General features: G+C 41.5%; 1 protein-coding gene across 1 annotated transcript; it reads right to left on the minus strand.

Annotated features, from left to right (window-relative positions):
- Positions 1-408: 408 nt before the first annotated feature.
- LOC127055873 (toll-like receptor 7) lies at positions 409-14,046 on the minus strand. Its single transcript, XM_050963413.1, has 2 exons — positions 13,920-14,046; positions 409-5,885 (listed from the first exon to the last, which is right to left on the minus strand). The coding sequence occupies exons 1-2, from the start codon at positions 13,920-13,922 to the stop codon at positions 2,736-2,738; spliced, it is 3,153 nt and encodes a 1,050-aa protein (XP_050819370.1). The 5' UTR covers positions 13,923-14,046; the 3' UTR covers positions 409-2,735.
- Positions 14,047-23,318: the final 9,272 nt, after the last annotated feature.

The following is a 23,318-nucleotide window of genomic DNA, read 5'->3' on the forward strand; positions in this document are numbered from 1 at the left end:
CACCCCTGCAAGCAGGTCTCCTTCCCCGCGGTTTGCTCTCACGTTCCCCGAACCCCCCTGCAAACCGCGGGGAAGGAGACCTGCTTGCAGGGGGGTTCGGGGAACACCAGAGCAAACCGCGGGGAAGGAGACCTGCTTGATTACCAGAAAGGCTTCCTCAGGTATGCTGGGATACCTGCTTATTCCATGGAGGTCAAGAAAAACGCTGGTGAGTGTCTGCACCTGATGACCAGCGCTGGCTCACCAGTGCTGGATCCTCTACACCCGAGGTTCGACCGGGTGTACGGCCAGTGCTGCAAATAGGGAGTTGCAGCGCTGGTAATGCCCTGCAGGTGTGGACACCTCCTAAGTTGCAGCGCTGTAACCCCCTCACCAGCGCTGCAACTTTGTGGTGTAGACAAGGCCTAAGAAACTTTTACAGTGAAAATTTAGCCATGACGTTAGTTTACACACCTACAAGGTTAGGCAGCAGCCAAGCAGGTGTTTGGTGAATGCCAGTGGCATCTAAATGTTGATTTAGGGGCCTAAGTGGCATTTAGGTGCCTAAGTCTGTTTGTGACTCTGGCTCTGGTAGACCAACAGGGTAAGCAAGTTCATGCTCAGCTCCTCTCATAGTTAAGGCAGAGGGCTTTTAAGCCCCTCAATTGATCTTCACTGTCATTCTCTTCTCTGAGGTATCCAAGCTGTAAACAATTTAGGGCATTTGCTAACAATCTCTTGCATATGTTTATTTCCTTTTTTTTTTCTTACAAGCAGGGGTTAGATTGGGCTGAGATCCACCAGGAGAGTGACCAGCACCCAGATACTCAAAGTTACTTAAGTGCTTAACTCCCATTGAAATCAATGGGTGTTAGACTCCTAAATACCTTGGAGGATCTGGGGCCAGGTACTTTTCTGGTACTTGCTATTTTGTACTTTAACTATACATTTTTAAAAAGTCTTTGGATCTTATGCTTGCAATGATCATCTTCAAAATGTGACCCAAGTGCAAACCAATGCAGAGTCTGTGTTTTAGTCAATCAGCAGTCTGAAGCAATAGTTCAGAGAGAAGCATGAATAAATAAGACAGACTTTTCAGCTTGGAAAAGAGACAACTAAGAGGGGACATGATAGAGGTCTATAAAATCATGACTGTTGTGGAGAAAGTAAATAAGGAAATGTTATTTACTCCTCATAACACAAGAACTAGGGGCCACAAAATGAAATTAATAGGCAGCAGGTTTAAAACAAACCAAAGGAAGTATTTCTTCACACAACACACAGTCAACTGGTGAAACTCTTTGCCAGAGGGTGTTGTGAAGGCCAGGACTATAACAGGTTTAGAAAAGAACTAGATAAATTCATGGAGGATAGGTCTATCAATGGCTATTAGCTAGGGTGGGCAGGGATGGTGTCCCTAGCCTCTGTTTGCCAGAAGCTGGGAATGGGTGACAGGGGATGGATCACTTGATAATTATCTGTTCTGTTCATTCCCTCTGGGGCACCTGGCATTGGCCACAGTCGGAAGACAGGATACTGAGCTAGATAGACCTTTGGTCTGACCCAGGATGGTCATTCTTATGTTCTTATAAGCTTACATAGAGCTCTTCTTCAGGTCTAGGAAACATACTCAGTGTCACAGTTAAATACAAGGTGGAACAGATTGTTTAGCATAAATAGTTAACACATATTTCAAGGGACCATTCAAGATGAAGTGCCCCATTAACACTCCTTCAGTCATTGGGGATGAGGGAGGTGAGAAGGAAGGGAGAGGAAAAAGGCATCCAGAAGAAAGAGAAGGGAGTTGTTAATGGCTTATAGATTGTTGTAATAAGCCATAAATACAGTGTTTTATTGAGTCCATGATTTTTAGTGTCTAAAGAAGTTATGAATTTAAGCTTCCAGGCTTGTCTTTTGAAGATATTGGGAAGGTTTCCTTCCAGAATGAGGACTGAGAGGTCAGATGTAGAGTGATTTCTGTGAAAAGTGTTCACTCACAGGTGATATGGTGTTTTTGTCATTTTTCAGTGAGAATTCATCTGAGAGCATAGTGATTGTCTGGTTTCACCCACATAGTTGTTATTGAAGCATCTAGTGCACTGCGTGATGTACACCACATCTTGTGATAGGCATGTGTGGAATTTATGGGCCCTGAAAGGTGTGTTGTGGGGGGTATTATCATCGTAGCAGTGGAAATATATCTACAGGTTTTGCATCTGTTGTTCTGGTAGCGTCTGGTGCTGCTTTGAGTTGGTGACCTACAGTTTTATATGAGAATACTATTTAATCTAACAATGATCCAAAGAGCAGCAGTTTCAAGCACAGCTAAACTCCTCTTAGTAGTCCATGTAATACACTAACACAAGTAAGTGGTCTCAGAGGAATTTGAGCCAACCTACATGAGATGCTCTTAACCTCCACTGAACTGAAAACTGGAAGATATGATTCTGTTCCAAATCTGAGTCTTCCAGCTGGTAGTGCATTTTATTTCTATGTGTAGCAGTAAGTGCCAGGTAAGGTGCACGTCATTGAAACAGCCTGGCTGGCAACTGGGGGTGGTTAAATGTAAGGCTATCATGTTGCAGAGAGACAAGTAAAATATTGTCTTTGCAATATTAGTTGTGGCATATAACTTTTGATATGATGTTAGGCTTAAATTATCTCCCATGCTTTGAAACTTTCTTCAAATAAAATTTGAGTTTCATTGTCACCCAGCTACTCAGTATCACACTAAGATTTTACAGGGTGTGGGAAAGCTACACAGTTTCTCGGAACAGTTTGTTGTAGGTCATGTCATTGTTTGTCGCTAGTGCATTTTTTAGACACTGCCAGAAGTAACACTGGGACCGAGGATTGGTTGGCCACTCTAGGACAGAGCTACTGCACAGCCTCTTCCTCAGCTGGAGGTACCTGGACTTCTTCAGAACTCTCTCAAGAAATATCAAGATAATCACATCCACTTTTTCATCCATAAGTCTCTGGTGTGCCATGTAAAATGCTGTCTTAAAGATGCCACTTGTTGTGTACTTGTTAGTCAGCACAAATATGGTTTTTCGGCTCAGTTGTATGCTCTGGGAAAGGTTGTCTAAAATTGGTTGCCCCGGCAGCCAATCTCTTTCTTCCAAACATAAATTGAACTGTTTATCTTTTTGATTTTCCAGGTTTTCAACTAGTTCTTTCAAGATCCATTCAGTTACAGCTGGATCTTCATTATCGTAGGAAATAAAAGCATCATAGCAAGTTTCTGGTGAATGTAAACGCCGATAGCCCTTTATCTTGGCAGTGCAGAAATGGTAACTATACCACACATCCCAGAAATAGAGGTGACTTGTAACTGTGAACACCATCAGACACAGGATAGCTGATGCCGACACAGAGTACAGGATCACATGAGAGGAGTCCAATTCGCAGGAATACAGATCCAATAAAATCACACTCTTACCTTTTTGTGCTCCTGGGCCTGCACAGGTCACATCTGTGGCCAGCAGGGGAATCGTAACCTCAGTCTGGTTGATCCACCAAACAAACCACACAGCATCACAAATACACTTGAAAGGGTTGCCATGTAAAAGCAACATCTCCAGATTGCTGATAACATTCTCTGGGAAGCTAGATTTCTTAATTATTTGGATTTTGTTTGAGCTGAGGTCCAAGTATTTTAACTGGAAAGCATCTCTGAGAAAGTACTTAGTCAGCCGTCGGATCCTATTGTTCTTTAGTATCAGTTTGTGGAGGGTTGCAGAGCAATTGGACAGCTCCCGGGGAACGGTACTCAACAGATTGTTGCTAAGATCCAAGGTTTCTAGTTTTTCCAAAAAGGGGAGTTTCCCCCAGTTGAAAGACTTCAGCATATTATTGGTTAAGCTGAGTACCTTGAGCTGTGGAGGCATGCCTTCAAAAGCACCAAGAGGCAAAAAACTCAGAAAGTTGTAGGAAATGTCCAGTTGCTCTAGGTTAGTCAGATTCTTGAAAAATGACAAGTATCTAGTATCCCCATCCCTCCATAAAACATCTAGGTGATTTCCTTTGAATTCCAAAGTCTGAAGAGAATGACTTTCCATTCCCATATTAGTAGAAGTGGAAATTTCATTCCCATTCATCATCAGCTTCTTCAGAAAGGTCAAATTCTTTGTAAAATCAAGCTTGTGAGTAATACCTTCTGCCAGAAAATAATGTTTGTTATCGCTCAGGTCTAGAATTTCCAGATCTTTTAGTTCCTGGAAGGCAGTCGAGTACAGCAAATCAATCCGATTGTTAGAAAAATCCAGATATTTCAGTCCAGACAGAGGGTAGAACTCACTTCCATTCAAAGTCTGGCTGATAGCATTACCTGACAAGTTGAGGCATTTGAGGAAAGTGAGATGCTGGAAGTCAGAGGGGTTGATAAAAAATATGTTGTTTCTGCTTAGATCCAGGGTTTCCCCATAACTGAGGCAGTCCTCATTGACAGAAGGTTGGAAGGAAGCAGCCTCTTTGTCTTTGGATTTACAACTTCGTCCATACTCATCATACCTGAAATAATGCATTTCCTGCACCATTCGACTTTTGTATTGATCTACTGAAGCCATGGGGATAGAACAAAAACCATGATTTTTGAATTCACCTGAAGAAGGAGATATTTTATTTACTGAGAGGTCTATCATTTTAAGAGATGGGAATTTTTTAAACATACTCAAGTTAGCAAGTTTGATAAAATTAGTTCCCAGGTCCAAGACTGTCAAATTTCTAAGATGAAGCAATGGACGTAGGTTTTCTTGACTCAATTCTCTAAAAACATAACCCTTAACTCTCAAGATTTCCAGGTGTGAGAGGGAGGAAAATGTCTTAGACAGGTTCAAAAATGAAGAATAGACCTGAAGTTCAAAATTAAAGGAAAGATCCAGCTCTACAAGGTTGGGGATAAAGTTCAAAAAGCAAGCTTCTCCAATTTCTTTGGCCAGGAAATTTTGGGAAAGGTCAAGCACTTTGAGATTCTTGGTGTTCTTAAACCAGCTACTGGGTACATTGTGAAGGGAGTTACTGTGAAGGCGCAGAATTTTTAATTGCTTTAATGCATCGAAGGCCTTGTGATGGATCCAAATTGGGGCATTATTAGGGCACGGAGTACATGGAAATGGGGCATTGTAACAGCGAGGGCAGTTGCCACTTAAATCAAGAATTTCCAAATTGTAAAGGTCATTTAAATCATGTTCCTGAACTTTTTGAATCATGTTATTGTAAAGGTACAGTTCCTTTAAAGTGGATGACAAATTGTGTGGAATGTAGGTTAAATTATTGGATTTCAGGGACAATATGGTTAAATTTCTCAAGTCCTGGAAGGCTGCTTCTTCAATTTCAAATGAAACATTGCATGGATTACGGTAATAGCAGTTCTGTCCCAGGTACAACATTTCTATGTTTCCAAGTTCTGACAAATTCTCTTTTGTAATGGAAAAAATGCTGTTTGCTTCAAGGCTCAGCAGGCGTAAATTAGGAGGAAGACCCCTAGGTATTTCTGATAGCTGATTTCCATCCAAGTACAATGACTCTAACTTTGTGAGAGTGGCAAAGCTACTGTTCTGGATCTGCAGTCTCCTGGTGCACACATGATCCTTCGGCCCCAGTCGAACAGGCACACAGTTGCACCTGAAATCAATCTCCACAAGATTATCAAGATGGACAAAGGATGTTGAGTAAATGTTTGGAATATGGTTAACGGTGAGAGTCAGGTTGGTAGTGTTAAGAGGAATCCCATGTGGAATTTCGGTCAGGCGACGATCACTGCAGTCCACTATCACATTGGCTTTTGAAGCTTCTACTTTCACATCACAAGGTAAACTTTTAGGAAACCATCTGGCTGACAGCAGCTTGGAAAACAGGAAGAGCAAGAGGAAGAGCAATCTGTTTGAGGGCCATGTGTGAAAGGCCTGAAAAGAAGGAAAGAAACACATGTTTATTTAGTACAGTTGCAATATAGGTCTACAATTATTTTTCCCTTTTAACTATTAAATAGTAGATCCCAAAGCTCTCTATTCAATAAAGTACTACAGAACATTAAAGAACTTACTCAAAAGAGTTGTGAAAGACAAATTAAAATTCATACACCTGGGAATTCTCTTTGGGTAATCTCCATTTCCGTGCACAGCTACATTATACTCATGTAGGCCCAGAGAAATCCGTCTGAAAACTTGTGTGGAATAAAGTAGCTCAATTTAAAAGGATTAAATAAACCCCACACAGAAATCTATCAAAACAGTCCAGCTGCATATATTAACTCAGCAAGGAGAGATCTGACATTTGTTTCTTTTCACACTCAGGATTTTCCCCTATATTGTACTTCTGTATATCCTTTGAGAATGTAGTAATATTATATTTAAAGGTACAGGAGAAATGTTTTAAAGAGTTCATTTTAAATACATAATAAGCTGTAGCTATACAAAAGGGAAGCAATGAAATGACTATTGCACAAATTGCTGTCAAATGCACAAAATAAACAAATGGAAAAAATAGCGTGTTTTTGTTTTTAAGATACTCAGGTTCAGTTTACAGTGGCGTAAGGGCTGGTCTATATGGAGCCTTAGTATGTGGCAAGTTGGAGTGTACATCTACTGCAGAAAAGCCTGCTGTGCACTAACTAGCCATGCGGACCCCTTGCGATGCACTAAATGTTCAGTAGAGTGCTTTGATCTACTGCTGTACACTATAGAACTTTCAGTGTGTGGTAGTGGGTCCACTCAAAAACTTTGTGTGCAGCAGGCTAGGTTAGTGTGCTACACATTAACACCCTGACTTGATCTCCATGTGGTCAAACTGTACATTTTCAAAAAGTGACTAGTGACTTGGGTGCCCAACTTGAGACACATTAAAGAAACCTGATTTTCAGCAGGTAGGTACGCAGCACCCTTTAAATCAAACAAAATATACTATCACTATTTAACAAAATCACTATATACTTTTGAAAATTCAGGCCAGTAAACCAAGGTGTTGATGTAACAATGATAGGTTAAAAGGAATCAAGCAGAGGTGTACTTTTAAATTGACTATGTCCCTTTAACAAATAATAATAGCTAAATAAGAAAGCCAAAACTCACAGACATTTCAGTTCACAGAATCTCCCCAAATGAGCTCTCGTTTCACACCTATCTTTGTGATTTTGGCCACTCTTTTTATTTATATTTGTATTGGTATGGGGGTGACAGAAATGGGGAAGTAACCTTACTTAGCATTCTAGTGGACATTTCTTTCTTTCATGTGCAGTGCATTTCTTGTTCAAGTAATATTATTCACTGAAGTTGTCAGTCACCTGAATTTCAATACAATTATAACTACCCTTATTTACTGTGTTATTTTGGAACTGGCTTTTATCTGGATCTTTTTTTGATTGGTGCATACATTCAATGAAAACTTTAAAAAAATTCATAATTAAAATTTCTCCCTCAGTAATTTGATGTGTAAGGGCTGGAGAACAAAACATTACACACAGTGCTCCTTAATGAAATGAGGGAATGTATTGACTAAATGTGGATGTTCAATTAAGCAGCTAATTACACTGAAAATCAGATGCTTAACCAGATACCACGAGGTATGCCCAAGTGTTTCTTCAATCCTGTGTGAAATCTTTTCTTTATTACAAGCCACCCAGTAAACTGAAAGTCTGGGAAAGTGCTGTTGAACACTAATTCAGACACACTTGGTAGATAACATAGGCATTTTGAATATTTAGGTATTCATGTTATATATATTCTGCGCACTTAAGTTGCTCCCCTGCTGCTTCTCCACCCCGGCCATTTTGTATTTATTTGTAACCTAAAATAGCCAGCCCCAGAGGTATACAAAGGAGTTGACAAGAACTGAAAAAGACCAACCATGAGAAATAGATGGAAAGGCTCTCACGTGACACTGCATTTCTGTTCTCTAGGGTCAACAGTTGGTTTAAGAACTTCAGGAGATTTATTCTATCAACTTTCCAATATAAAGCTTCAGTACTAAAATATGGACATAAAAAGTCATAGAATCATAGAATATCAGGGCTGGAAGGGACCTCAGGATGTCATCTAGTCCAACCTCCTGCTCAAAGCAGGACCAATTCCCAACTAAATCATCCCAGCCAGGGCTTTATCAAGCCTGACCTTAAAAACCTCTAAGGAAGGAGATTCCACCACCTACCTAGGTAATCCATTCCAGTGCTTCACCACTCTCCGAGTGAAAAAGTTTTTCCTTATATCCAACCTAAACCTCCCCCACTGCAACCTGAGACCATTACTCCTTGTTCTATCATCTGCTGCCACTGAGAACAGTCTAGATCCATCCACTTGGGAACCCCCTTTCAGGTAGTTGAAAGCAACTATCAAATCCCCCCTCATTCTTCTCTTCTGCAAACTAAACAATCCCAGTTCCCTCAGCCTCTTCTCATAAGACACGTGCTCTAGCCCCTAATCATTTTTGTTGCCCTCCGCTGGACTCTTTCCAATTTTTCCACAACCTTCTTGTAGTGTGGGGCCCAAAACTGGATCCATACTCCAGATGAGGCCTCACCAATGTTGAATAGAGGGGAATGATCACATCCCTCGATCTGCTGGCAATGCCCCTACTTATACAGCCCAAAATACCGTTAGCCTTCTTGGCAACAAGGGCACACTGTTGACTCATATCCAGCTTCTTGTCCACTGTAACCCCTAGGTCCTTTTCTGCAGAACTGCTTCCTAGCCATTCGGTCCCTAGTCTGTAACAGTGAATGGGATTCTTCCATCCTAAGTGCAGGACTCTGCACTCATCCTTGTTGAACCTCATCAGGTTTATTTTGGCCCAATCCCCTAATTTGTCTAGGTCCCTCTGTATCCTATCCCTACCCTCTAGTGTATCTACCACTCCTCCCAGTTTAGTGTCATCTGCAAACTTGCCGAGAGTGCAGTCCACGCCATTCTCCAGATCATTAATGAAGATATTGAACAAAACCAGCCCCAGGACAGACCCTTGGTGCACTCTGCTTGAAATCGGCTGCCAACTAGACATAGAGCTGTTGATCACTACCCATTGAGCCCGACGATCTAGCCAGCTTTCTATCCACCTTATAGTTCATTCATCCAGCCCATACTTCTTTAACTTGCTGACAAGAATACTGTGGGAGACCATATCAAAAGCTTTGCTAAAGTCAAGGAATAACACATCCACTCCTTTCCCCTCATCCACAGACCCAGTTATCTCCTCATAGAAGGCAATTAGGTTAGTCAGACATGACTTGCCCTTGCGGAATCCATGCTGACTGTTCCTGATCACTTTCCTCTACTCCAAGGGCTTCAGAATTGATTCCTTCATGGAGGACCTGCTCCATGATTTTGTCAGGGACTGAGGTGAGACTGACTTGCCTGTAGTTCCCCGGATCCTCCTTCTTCCCTTTTTTAAAGATGGGCACTACATTAGCCTTTTTCTAGTCATTCGTGACCTCCTCCATTCGCCATGAGTTTTCAAAGATAATGGCCAATGGCTCTGCAGTCACATCTGCCAGCTCCTTTAGCACCCTCGGATGCAGTGCATCCGACCCATGGACTTGTGCTCGTCTAGTGCTTTTAAATAGTCCCGAGCCACTTCTTTCTCCACGGAGGGCTGGTCACCTTCTCCCCATTCTTTGTTGCCCAGTGCAGCAGTCTGGGAGCTGTCCTTGTTTGTGAAGACAGAGACAAAAAAATCATTGAGTACTATGTCAAATTGCCGGTACTGTTATGCTGGGTCTCGTGCTTTCTCTGCTTTGGAGAAGGTTCAGGGCGCCATTGCTTGCCTCTGAATTGGTATTGGGTGACCAGATGTCCCAATTTTATAGGGACAGTCCCGATATTTGGGGCTTTGTCTTATATAGGCACCTGTTACCTCCTACCCCTGTCCCAATTTTTCACACTTGCAGTCTGATCATCCTACCTGATTCTCATCCAATTGAAGTCAATGGGAGTTTTGCCATTGACTTCAATGGCACCTGGATTGTGTCCTAGGAGATGTTTTATGTCGATGAGACAAATTTAATTTATTTTCATATAAGGTTCAGATCAGTTCTCTAAATTCCTAAGGAACTTCAACCTTTCCCATACTGTGACTCCATTTGACAACACCAAAAGTTGCCAGAATCCTCCTACACTTCCATGTAGCCATAAAGTAAGAGAAATTGGTTGCAACCTGCAGGTTGAGAACTCCTGATTTAGATGAGATCAGTGAATAACGGGATTATAAGGGTAGACAAATTAGGTAATATGCAGAGCAGCAATTAAAAAAATGACCCCCGCAACTCAATATTTTTCGTTAATAAACAATAAAGGTGGTGAAGGAGGAGGGAAAAAAGGAAGATAAAGAGGGGACATATTTAAAAAAAATTAACTGAGAACCAAATTAACTGGGGAAAAAAACCTGAAGAAATTAACTGAGAACTTTGAACAAGATGAAAAATTACCCATTGAAATCTTCATTTGGTTGGAAAACGAATTATTTTTGTTAAAAAAGTTGCAAGAGAAAAATTTCGACAATATTATGCATCACTTCATTTTGAGCACATTTAGTAAACTCAGTGACAGCACATACGCAATCAGTAACTTTTATAAGGGATAATTAAATACATAAATGATTATTAGAATAATGAAAATTGCTACCAAAAGGGTGACTTACAAACAGCTGCTCCTCTACTGACAGCAAGGTCTTCTCCAGATCCAGGAGCAGGATACTTGAGGCTATACACCAATCATGAGAGCTGGAACAGATGTTCACAATCTCTAGCACAAGGTTGCTAAAGAAGCCTCAGGCTCTCTAGCTCCTCTCCAGAATTATGAAGAGTGTCTGTCACAGAGGTCAGTGGGAGTTTCTCCACAAGCACTATTATAGGGGAAGACATGTCTAATGACAACCCATTGTGGGTAGCTCAAAGAGCCTGCTGGGAGTGGGAGCAGTGTGTTTCAAGGGGCTTATCTGGCAGAAGACAAGAGAGGCATCATCACATGTGTCATGGTATAATTCCCCACTCTGAACCTTAGCGTCCAAAAGATGGGGTACCAGCATGAATTCCTCTAAGCTCAATTACCAGCTTAGAACCTGTAGCGCTGCCACCAACCAGGAATTCCAGTGCTTGGTACACTCTGGTCCCCCCAAGACCTTGCCCAGGGAACTCCAAGACCCAGACCCTCTGGATCTTACCATAAGGAAAGTAAACCCTTTCCCCCACTGTTGCTTCTCCCAGGTTTCCACTCCCTGAGTTACCCTGTAAGATCACTGTGATTCAAACTCCTTGAATCTTAAACAGAGAGGAAAATGCACCTTCCCTCCTCCTTCTCTCTCCCCCTCCCAGACTCTCCCTGAGAGAGAAAGTAATCCTAACACAGAGAGAAAATTAACCTTTCTCTCCCCCTTCCCTCCTTTCTCCCCACCAATTCCCTAGTGAATCCAGACCCAGTCCCCTGGGGTCTCACACCAGAATAAAAAAAAATCAGGTTCTTAAACAAGAAACTTTTAATTAAAGAGAGAAAAACAGTAAAAAAATCTTTGTAAATTTAAAATGGAATAGGTACAGGGTATTTCAGCTATAGACACTGGAAATACCCTCCCAGCCTAAGTATACAAGTACAAATTAAAATCCTCCCAGCCAAATACACATTTGAACTTCTCCCAGCCAAATACACATTTGCAAATAAAGAAAACAAAGATAAGCCTAACTCACCTTATCTACCTAGTACTCACTATTCTGAAACTCATAAGAGCCTGTATCGGAGAGATTGGAGAGAAACCTGGTTGCATGTCTGGTCCCTCTCAGAACCCAGAGAGAACAACCACCAAAAACTAACAGCACACACAAAAAACTTCCCTCCCTCAAGATTTGAAAGTATCCTGTCCCCTGATTGGTCCTCTGGTCAGGTGACAGCCAGGCTCACTGATTCTATTAACCCTTTACAGGCAAAAGAGATATAAAGTACTTCTGTTCTATTAACTCCTACTATCTGTTTATGACAACATGTCAGGATGAAGAGGAGAAAAGGAGATAAGGATGCCAGTCCTTCTCCCATCCCCAAACAAAGACCAACGTATGTTTGTTGAACTCGAACTTTCAAGTTCAGGTTTGTTCAGGTCTTGCTGTAACAAAAATGCTGTTGGATTCTTCACTATGATGGTTCGCTATGGACAATTTAGACATTTTATGCAAACCTGTGCTTTGACACTTTTTGGATACATTTCTTAGAGAAGAAGGATGGTGCTGTGATTAAGTATTGGACTGGTACTTGGGAAACCTGGGCTCAATTCTTAGCTCTGGCACAGGCACTGACTTTTGGTTTTGCTGGTGAGTGATTTTGAAGAGGGGTGTGTGTTGGAGACGGGGGAGCTCTGCCAGCTTGGGAGGGGGCTATTTTCAGCATCTTTAAACACTTCTCTAATCCTAGTTATTGAATATGTGTCTATCATTGGTATCTTAATTTAATCCCTATTAAGATATTAATGAACTACATAATCATAGTGTGAATTACAGTATATTAAAATCATTGTGCTCATCTACAAGCTGTCTTCATTAGTGACCCAGTCTAAAGACGTTACATCTCACTGTAGCTTTCTGGATGAAACTGTCAGCAACACTGTGGCTTGTGAGGGCAGTACTGGGTTTACAATGGCACCCTGATGCTGGGCCCACAGGCAGGAGGGTCCCAGTTCCACCTTCTTTCTGCCCTGAGGCCCTATTCCCACTCAGCCTCTTCCCCCTGAGGTCCCGCCCACCGCCCACTCCTCTCCATCCCCTCCTCACTGTGTGAGCAGTGGAAGGAGCCTTGAGGGCAAGAGGCCAAGTGGGGGCGGGTCCTCAGAGCAGAGTGTGAGCTGAGCACCTCTCCTATTTTTGTTCAGTGGGTGCTTGAGGCCTGGTGCACCCACAGAGTCAGCATCTATGTCACAGGCTTCCTGTGTGATCCTGGGCAAGCTACTTAGGGCCAGATTTCTAAAGGTGTTTTAAATGCTTAAAATGCAGCTCTGTAATTTTGAAAATTTCAGTAGGCACTATCTCCTATCAATTTCTGCATCTTTTCGTGCCTAAATACCCTTAAAAATCTGGCTCTTAATGTGTCTGTGCTCAGTTTCCCATCCATGAAATGGGGGGAGCGCCACTTCCATTCTTTCCTCATCATTCATCTGTCTTATCTATTTTGATTGTAAGCTCTTTGGTTAAGAAATTGTCTCTAAAATTTTTTGTCCACATTGCAGACTATTATAATACAAACAAGAGTAGTGTCTTTCCAAGTTCTTTGTAGAAAGAAGATGGAATTAGCAATAATAATTTGTGTCAAAGTCTTCAGAGTAAAAGAAACTGAAGTTTAAAAGAATAGCTGCAACCGTTGCAATTGTTTTCTGCATAACCAAGTTGCTATTGTAGGAAGTGCAAAAAGGGCCTCTTTCTGCTTGATTAACATTTGATCAAGTGATCCTCTGGGAAAATGCCAGCATTTCATTGTTTCATGTAAATCAACATATTTTTATAATCTGACCGTGTGGCTGTCCATGACAATGTAAGGACCAATTATGACTTGTATAAACCCTATCAAATCCACATCTGACTTACAGTATTCATCAAATATTCAGAAACAATGCACTGGGGATATTTTCTACATGGACTTTTATCATTCCTGTTTGTTTTATACAGATTTTAAAGGCAAAATATAATTGGAGGAGAGAGAGAAAATAGCATCCCAAGAGATATGAACATTTTGGAAGAGATTATTGTTATTAACATACTATAATACTAAACTTGCAATAAAATAGTAGAAGCAAATGTTATCTGTCCCCTGATCCATCTTATTGTGTAATGCCAACTATAATCATTATGACAAATTATGAAATTGGTGTTGGGATAGAAAGGGAAGAGGATACAGTCTGAAAAATCCCCGTCTCACCCACCTTGCAGTTCCCATTTCACCGAGCTCTAAGAATATGCTTAAATTGAAAGCTGAACCTACCATTTTCTGTGTCCTTCCAAGACTTAGAGGTGACTTTTCCCCAGCGAAAACTGCAAATCAAAGGGAAGATACAACAGCTTGAAAGGGGTGCCCACTGCTTCAGCTCAGGTACAGAAGAAAGCAGAAAATGGCATAACTCGCTGAGACAACAGAATAATGTTAGGATACTATTGTTTCTTCAGTCAAGATGAAAGTTGAGAAATCAATTACATGTTAAACAGCTGCTGCTACTCACTTCCTCAAAGCTATATATTTAAATTAAGCCTTTGGGACCTCATTTATTCCAGCCCACCCTCTACGCTGATAAAAACAGCTCAGGGTTTTACCTGTACTTATTTCTCCTTTTCCCAGAGTCCACATTTGCTCATGAAGAAGAGGTGCACTGTCACAGATTCTATATAGCAATTCACTATCAAGTTTACCATGTTTTTATATAGCTTCCTTTTCAAATGGCCTATTTTAGCCAAATACAATCTCTCTCTCTCTCATCCCTTCAGCAGACAGATTGGCTATGGTGACTCCTACTCCAAGAATCTCCTGACAAGCCCAGCTGAGGCAACATGGGTGACCACAGTGGGTGTACAGTGCCAAAATATTTAAGGAGGAGAATTTAAAAAAATGAACCGGGTAGGGAGAAGATTGTTGCTAGAAAGGAATAACATCCACTCAGATGACCCAAGATTCGCACAAGTTCAACTTCCTCTTTCTAAGATGGCAATGTTGTTAGAAGCAGTGTGAATAGAGAGAGTATCCTGACATTAAAATAGTTTAGAACTGGAAATTTAACTATGATTAGGGTTCAATCCCATTCCTATCAAAATCAACGATCAGGTCTCTTTTTGAACACCACGAGTATACCTGAAGTTATATAATAAACAGTCATGTTCCCTAGCCTAAGAGGCTTACAGTATAAATAAAAAAGGTAATATGAATCAGATGCAAAATATATTAGTTCACAGCTATGGATTATTTTGGATATTTAATATCTTGTCCTGGTGGATTAATGGTGAAAGACTTTGTAGAAGCAATATCTTTTAAGGGTGGGGGCATTGAAGGCAGGTAACTAAGATGTGGGACACTGTAGTAGCTGATGTAGTTTCACTGGTGCAAGCATCTAACAGATCAGTCTAGGGTATTAACATGGCTCCCATTACCATAGTATCTGAGTGCTTCACAGTTGTTTAATGCATTTAAACTCACAGTTTTACAGATTGAGAACTGAGGCATAGAAAGACTAAGGCCCAGATCATTGAAGGGAGACATCAATAGGCATTAGGAGTCCAAATACTTTGGAGGATCTGGGCCTAAGTGACTTGCCCGTGGTCACACAGGAAATATGTGACAGAGCAGGGATTTAAACCCTTGTCTTCCAAGTCTAAGTATAGCCCCTAACTACTAGACCATCCTACCTCTGTAGTGCTTTTCCCCCACTCCCAAGACACAAAGAGGCATAATGTTATTTTGTTCGGAGCATTCAGTGGCCACAATCAGGCTTATAGTTGCCTACATTCTGTTCTTCATTCCTAAAGATATGTTATCAATACAATAATATTTGGTTTTGCTGATAGACCCAGGCAGCTAGACTTTTCTTTTCATAGATGGTACATTTAGTCTTTCACTTTCAGGTATTATAAATAATGCATCAGCTTTGCTAAAACTCTGCTTAGTTCTGTGAGACCTGCAAACACATTTTTATAGAAGGAAAAATACTTTATAAGTGGTTCTACTTAATTTATGTAGGCAGTCCAGTTAGAATACTTAACAGACTATCCGTCCTGAGGGCCTGCATATATCTAATTCTTCTCTAAACCTCATTGCATGCCTTTAGTGCAGGGGTTCTCAAACTGGGGGTTGGCCACCACCCCAAACCCCGCTTTTCCTCCAGCATTTATAATGGTGTTAAACGCATTTTTATATATTTTTAATTTATAAGGGGGAGTCGCACTCAGGGGCTTGCTATGTGAAAGGGGTCATCAGTACAAAAGGTTAAGAACTACTGCTTTAGTGCTATGGAAATAATTTGTTTGATGCACTTAATAATACAAAATGGATGTTCATTAAGGGACTGGTCCAAAACCAACTGAAGTTCAATGGGAGACTGTCCATTAAACCTGCAAGGTGTGTGTCACGCTGTCTGGAGTGGCTCAACTGCAAGTGCCAACTTCAGGGTAGACTGCCAAGAAGCAGAGCAGAGACCCCCAAACGGGTTGTTCTTGTGACAGAATGCACCCCAAAATCACACCCTCCACGTGATTGTAATAATCTTTGTACTAAGTATGCCTTGTGAGGTATCATTTGAAAACTCATAACTTGCTGATCAGTCATATTATGGTAAAGTCCACGTAGCAACATTATGTATAAAATCAATGAACTTATGAACATTATGAATATAAACTGAAAGCATGACAGAACTGTTTCCCAAATAAGTCTGGGGAGTGGCTAAATCAATTTCTCAAAAATAAAGGGAAAGCTTATGCTCCAGCCAGGTGTTAACAAAATTGATGGGCCTTCATCTGTCAAGAGGCCATTCTATGGCAAGAAAAGGGGGTATGGACAAAGACCTGCATTTTAGCAAAGAAATAACATGAGGTCTCTTTCCTCCACATTCTCAGCTGGAAATGCTTTTCAAAGAGGGATTGAAACTACACAAAGGAGGGGCAAACACTCCAAGACACCCTTCTCTTTCTCCCTGGCCCATCTTATTCTTCACATTTGAGAAGACAAAGGAAACAGCCATTGTACTCTGGGGGAGAGGTCCTGACCTGAAGAGTTTGCTCAGTAATGCTGTTGGAAGCATACAGTGAGAAACTTCGCTTTAAATTGAATATACACCTCTACCTCGATATAACACTGTCCTTGGGAGCCAAAAAAATTTTACCACGTTATAGGTGAAACAGTGTTATACTGAACTTGCTTCGATCCACCAGTGTGCAGCCCCGCCCCCCCAGAGCACTGCTTTATCGCATTATATCCAAATTCGTGTTGGGTAGTGTTATATCGAGGTAGCAGTGTACTTTGTTAAACTGGGCACTAGAAAACATTTTCTCTTTATTTAGTAACAATTTCTTACTTAAAATCTCTCTCTTTGTAGTTAATAAACTTGTTTACATTCAAGTGTCTGAGTAACTCCTTTTAGAGTGGCAAGCTGTGTGTATATTATTCCCTTAAAGGAATAACAGACTTAATATATTTGGACTGTCCAAAAGCGGGTTGGGCAGTATAGGACTCACATTTCTGGGGGACAATCCAGAACAGGGGTTTGTTGGGTCACTCTGCAGTATAATCAAGGCTGGTGAGAGCCAGGGTGTGACTAGCAGGCTGCAGTTAAACACACACATCTGGTAGTGACCTGCACGCTGGTAAAGTGTTTGTGAGTGGTGCAAGCTTGGAGCTACAACAGTAAGGCAGTGCAAGGCACCCTAAGTTGAAAGGCAATGGTGACATAGGTCTGGATTTCACAGTTCTGTAATTAGATTTCACCAATCCAGTAATAAGTGTGAACTCCTAAAGCATTATAACAGCCTTAACATTGAGTCACTTGGGCATTCCACTCTATCATTTGGGCATTCCACTCTATCTTGCCACCCAGGCAAGGTGGATTTAGTGACAGATGGTTGCTATACACCAAAGATCACAAAACACTCAGGTTACTCCCAGTCCCAAAGGACCAGAGGTCCCAAAGGATCTGTCTTTTACACTAGGTCAATTTGTACCTTATATTTCACACCAAAGAGAACACTTGTAGTCAATCCTATAGTAAACTATCTAAGGATTTATTAACTAAGGAAAGAAATGAGAGGGTTATTACAAGCCTAAATCAGGCAAGCTATAGATACAAAAAAGTTACAGTCTATGGCTTCAAAAGGTGACTGTTGTAGTAATCTGTCTGCTCTGAATAACTTTTGAGACTAACCCAGGTTGACTCTGGAGATCTCTGCTTCTGTTTTGTAGGTCTGGTCCTGTGACAATCCAAACAGCAAAAGAAGTAAACATTTTTCACTAGCTATTAGTTCCTTCTTCCAGAATTCAAAGGATGAGCCCTTTTGCCCATAGCATCTTCATGGGTGTAAGGGAGCAATTAACAGTCTTTGTATTGTGATATCTCACAATGGCCCATTTAGTTTTGACAAGCCTTCTTGGTGGGCAGAAGATAATCCTCCGGACTGGGTTCACAGTTTCAGAGCAAACATTTTTACAGTTACAAAACAAAAAAACCCAACCCCTTAAATATTACCTTATAGCATGTGATAAAGATATTATAAGTGAGATTAATACATGCAGCATCTTGCAAGCATTTCATAAAGTCTAAACACATTATTATAAGTCCAATACCCATTTTAACCATATTATCGCACAGGAAAATGAGACCAGTTTCCATCAATGAATTTGTCAGTGCTCAGCTGAGTCCTAAAGCTTTGGCAACGGCTGGCATCTAGTCTGTCAGTGTCACAGTGTTAACCACCTCTGAAGAGTTACATGCTTGTTTAAAAACAGCTGTGTGCCACCTATTGAGTTAGGGGAGCTTTTCAAAGGCATAAATGTTGGCTAAGCACCCAACGCTCAATGACTTTCAGAGATGCTCCCTTTGAAACCATCCCCTTGAGTGCATAGCCACCAATGCACTAGTTTTAACTATTGTATAAACAAGTTTCCTTTTGGAAACCATAATTATGCTGATTTTATTTCTGTTTTTTTTTCTAAATTGAATTTGGCAGTTACCCACCGTGTAGCATTTAAGTTTCAATTCACTGTAAACTGAAACTGCCTGGTGACTGGAAAGGCACATTAGTGAAACAAAAAGTCCCCCCCACCCCTCCAGGTGAGAAATGTTTCAAACCTCACACAACATAGAGAATGATATTGCCCTTTAGAAAGAGAGAGCGAGCATACAAGATAGCTCAGTGGTCTGAAACTTCAGACCTATGGCATGCTTCTCAGAGGCCCTGAATCATTATATTAAATAGGAATTGGGCATGCGCAGAATCTTTGAAAATAAGGCTGCTAGCACTTCTAGGAATCACAGTTTCAATCACCCAAGAGCAACACAACCTTTCAGCCATCTGAGGTAGACAAATTAAATTCCATGCAATGTGTCGTGTGAAGAGAGGAGATAAACCCTAACGTCCCGACTGCTCTGTGTTGACAAAGAATCCATAGCACTAATCATAAAAGTAAGCATTTTCCCCTACGTCTGGCCAATTCTCCCTTCTCTATTGTGAAGGTGAAAGTTGCTCAGTAGAAAAGTACCCCCATTGTACAGTGAGGATATCTTTTCCCTCCATGGAAGTTGGCACAACCAAGAAAGGAAACACAGAAAACATATTTCCACACAACAAACAAACAAATGACTTCTGACCAGTCCACAGGAGGCCTGAGACCTAAACGGTTTATGCAGCATTAACTGCTGTGACACGAGTCACAGACTAGCTGATGAATCTGAGCAACTGGAAGTTGTTTCAGGGCTGCCCATTTACAAAGCCACTTGCATCTGTTGGACTGGAGACCAGGGGTTCGCCCTCAACCTGGATTTCTGATTTCATCATGCTATTACTTAGCCATTTACTGTAGTAATGTCACATTGAGTACAATCTTCAAAGTATGATACCTACCAGGTGATTTAACAGGTGGTAACCAAATTCTTAGAAAAAAATCTTACTCATTTTTTGATGAATATACAGTACAATAGAGCTTTACACCAAAATAGACAGATGCACAATGTGAACCCCAAAAAGAAATGGATAGGAAAATGGAGAAAAAACAACAACAAATGATCACGGCAGATAACTGTGGAACTGTAGGATCCTGGCTGATAACAGTTACAGAATTGTGGTGGTAAGAACTAAAAATACTCAAGACAGTACACAAAAGAGGAAACACAGCAGGCCTGCTCAGACTACGGAAGCCTCACTTACAGCTGGGTAGAACACAAACTGAGCTACATAATTAATTCAGTGCTTGCTTCTGCAAACCAGAATTAAATAATATTGCACTATAAATAAAAAAGATTGATGGTCCAAATTCAGCTATTTGAGGCCCATGGCAATAAGAACTTAACCCACTTGGTTTTGTGTTGTGCAATTGATACCTGTTTCCTAAATCATAAATTTGTCTAAGTACATGCCAAAAAAAATCTGTTTGCACTGGAATATGACAAATAAAAAGTGACCTACAGAATCCCTGTTCCACTGTCCCATTAAAATGCAGAGAGGCACTCTCACAATACAGATTTAGACAATGGCAGATCTTTGTCTGTTTACTAGAGCTGGCTTTCCTATTGTCTAGACTTGACTGGGGTTTGAACGAGGTCTATTTAAGTGCAACATAGGTAGGAGACAGGTATTACTGGTTGTCTGGGGGGAAGGAAAGCTGAAGGAATAGCAAAGGAACATTACTTCCTTGGCTGAAGAGGCATTCCCATCTGCTATTGCTGTAAGGGTATGTCTACATTACAAAATTAGGTTGAATTTATAGAAGTCAATTTTTTAAGAAGCAATTTTATACAGTCATTTATGTGTGTCTTCACTAAGTGCATTAAATCGGTGGAGTGCATCCACAGTACTGTGACTAGTGTCAACTTTCAGAGCGCTGCCCTGTGGGTAACTATCCCACAGTTCCTGCAGTCTCCACCGCCCATTGGAATTCTGGGTTGAGCTCCCAATGCCTGATGGGGCAAAAACATTGTCACAGTGGTTTTGAGTATATGTCATCGGTCACCTCTCCCACCGTGAAAGCAATGGCAGACAATCATTTCACACCTTTTTTCCATGCGGGTGCCATACTGCTTTCAGCAGACTGTGTAATAGGACTGCTAACCGTCGTCATCGAACAAACGCTTCCGCTGCCACTCTGCTCTCCTGGTGCCATGAATCCACCTCTCAGGTCCTCTCGTCATTCTGAATAAATATCTATTCTCGTGGTATCCACTGCAACTCTATTCTCCTGTGCTTATCTCACCATATCACAGCAAGCATGCAGCCCGCTCAGCTCAGCTAAGGGATACCACCTCTGTTGTGTCCTAGTGCTGCTGGCAGCAAATGGTGCAATAGGTCGGCAAAACTAGCCATCCAACCACCTCTTCTGCTGCCATCTGCTCTCCTGATGCCATGAATCCACTTCACAGGTCCTCTATATGACCATTGTCATCCACTGCTTCTGCTGCAACTCTGCTCTCCTGCTCTTGTCTGAATCGATAATGAATTTCTCTATGTTGGCTGTCATGGGTTCCCCTTTCCGCTGCAACTCTGCTTTCCTGCTCTCATGAATCCACCTCACAGGTCTGCTTGCTGTTCTCTATAAATATCTATTCTCCTGGCTTCTCTCTATAAATATCTATTTCGTCATCCACCGCTTCCTCTGAAACTCTGCTCTCCTGCAGACACCATACCACGGCAAGCATGGAGCTTGCTCAGATTACTGTGGCAGTGATAGGCATTGTAAACACCTCACACATTATCCTGAAGTATGTGCAGAACCAGAACCTGCAAAAGCAGGCCAGGAGGCGACAGCAGCACGGTGACGAGAGTGATGAGGATGTGGACAGACTTTTCTCAAAGGTGGCAATGGGGTAGGCTCATGTCATGGAATGCCAATTCTGGGCCCCGGAAGCGCAAGAATACCAAGATGAGAGTAGTCCTCACAGTTCACAAGTGAGTGGCGATAGCCCTCTGGAAGCTTGCAATGCCAGACAGCTACCAGTCACTCAGGAATCAATTTGAACTGGGAAAATCTACTGTGGAGGCTGCTGTGATCCAAGTAGCCAGTGCAATCACTGAGTTTCTGCTTTCAAGGGTAATGACTCTGGGAAATGTGCAGGTCATAGTGGATGGCTTTGCTGCAATCGGATTCCCTAACTGTGGTGTGGTGATAGATGGAACGCATATCCCTATCTTGGGATCCAGTACATAAAGGGGTATGTTTCAATGATGCTGCAAGCACTGGTGGATCACAAGAGATGTTTCATCAACATCAACGTGAGATGGCTGGGAAAGGCACACGGCGCTCACATCTTCAGGAACTCTAGTTTGTCTGAACAGCTACAGGAAGGGACTTACTTTCCAAACCAGAAATAACTGTTGGGGATGTTGAAATGCCTATAGTTATCCTTGGGGACCCAATCTATCCCTTAATGCCATGACTCATGAAGCCATACACAGGTACCCTGGACAGTAGTCAGGAGTTGTTCAACTATAGGCTGAGCAAGTACAGAATGGTGGTAGAATGTGCATTTGGATGTTTAAAAGCATGCTGGAGCAGTTTACTGAATAGCTTAGACCTCAGTGAAACCAATATTCCCATTGTTATTACTGCTTGCTGTGTGCTCCACAATATCTATGAGAGTAAGGGGGAGACGTTTATAGTGGGGTGGGAGGTTGAGGTAAATTGCCTGACTGCTGATTGCGCGCAGCCAGACTAGGGCTGCCCAGAGGATTCAGGGGGCCTGGGGCAAAGCAATTTTGGGGGCCCCTTCCATAAAAAAAAGTTGCAATACTATAGAATACTGTATTCTCATGGGGGCCCCCATGGGGTCCGGGAAAAATTGCCCCACTTGCCCCCCACCCCAAGGTGGCCTTGGGAAAAATAAACATTTAAAAACCTTCCACATCTCACCACAAACCCAGTTTTAAGAAAATGTCTTCTCAAGTCACCTTTACAAGGTATCACTGGTTCTCAGCATCAGCTAGTGCTAAAAGGCACTAAAGCTCATTAAAAAGGTTGGCCAAATATTTTCTGTCAAAACTTTTTTTGGATCAAAAACTAAGAGTTTTTAAAAAGCAGAAAAAATCACAGACAATGTCTGCTTTCCTTCAAAATTTGTTGTGGTTTTTTTTAATTGAAAAGCTGAAATAAGTTTGCCAAAACTTGAACATGATTTGGGGTTTCAGAAGTGTGTGGCCAAATACTTGTTGCTTGCTGTGTTTAATTGTTTAAAGAAACAGTAAAAAAATTCTGCTTAAAAAAATCCAACACTTTTGAATTTTAATGGAGTTAGATGGCTTGCCTCCTTGATCTTCTCTGGCAAAAGCATGCACAACAACAGACAGACAAAGACTTTCCTTCCTCCCAGATTTGAAAGTATCTTGTCTCCTTATTGGTCCTGTTGGTCAGGTGTTAGCTAGGTTATGTGATCTTCTTAACCCTTTACAGGCAAAAGAGGAATTAACCCTTAACTGTATGTTTATGACACTCTCTAAAAGCTTATCAGATGTCACTGACGGGGGCCCTAGTAAGCCAAAGTCCTTCCAACCCTTCTGGAAGGGTTGCGTTTTTGGTCAGAAGGACTTGTCTGCTTGCTGAATCAAAAGAAGGCCCTGAGTCAGTTTAAATGTAGACTTTTTATGCCAAACATCCTTTCTTAGTCAGTTGGTCTCTGGAAAACCTAGTTTGAGCCAGTTTATGCAA

The sequence above is a fragment of the Gopherus flavomarginatus genome, chromosome 1 (genome assembly GCF_025201925.1).
Source record: "Gopherus flavomarginatus isolate rGopFla2 chromosome 1, rGopFla2.mat.asm, whole genome shotgun sequence".
In the NCBI taxonomy this organism is placed as follows: domain Eukaryota; kingdom Metazoa; phylum Chordata; order Testudines; family Testudinidae; genus Gopherus; species Gopherus flavomarginatus.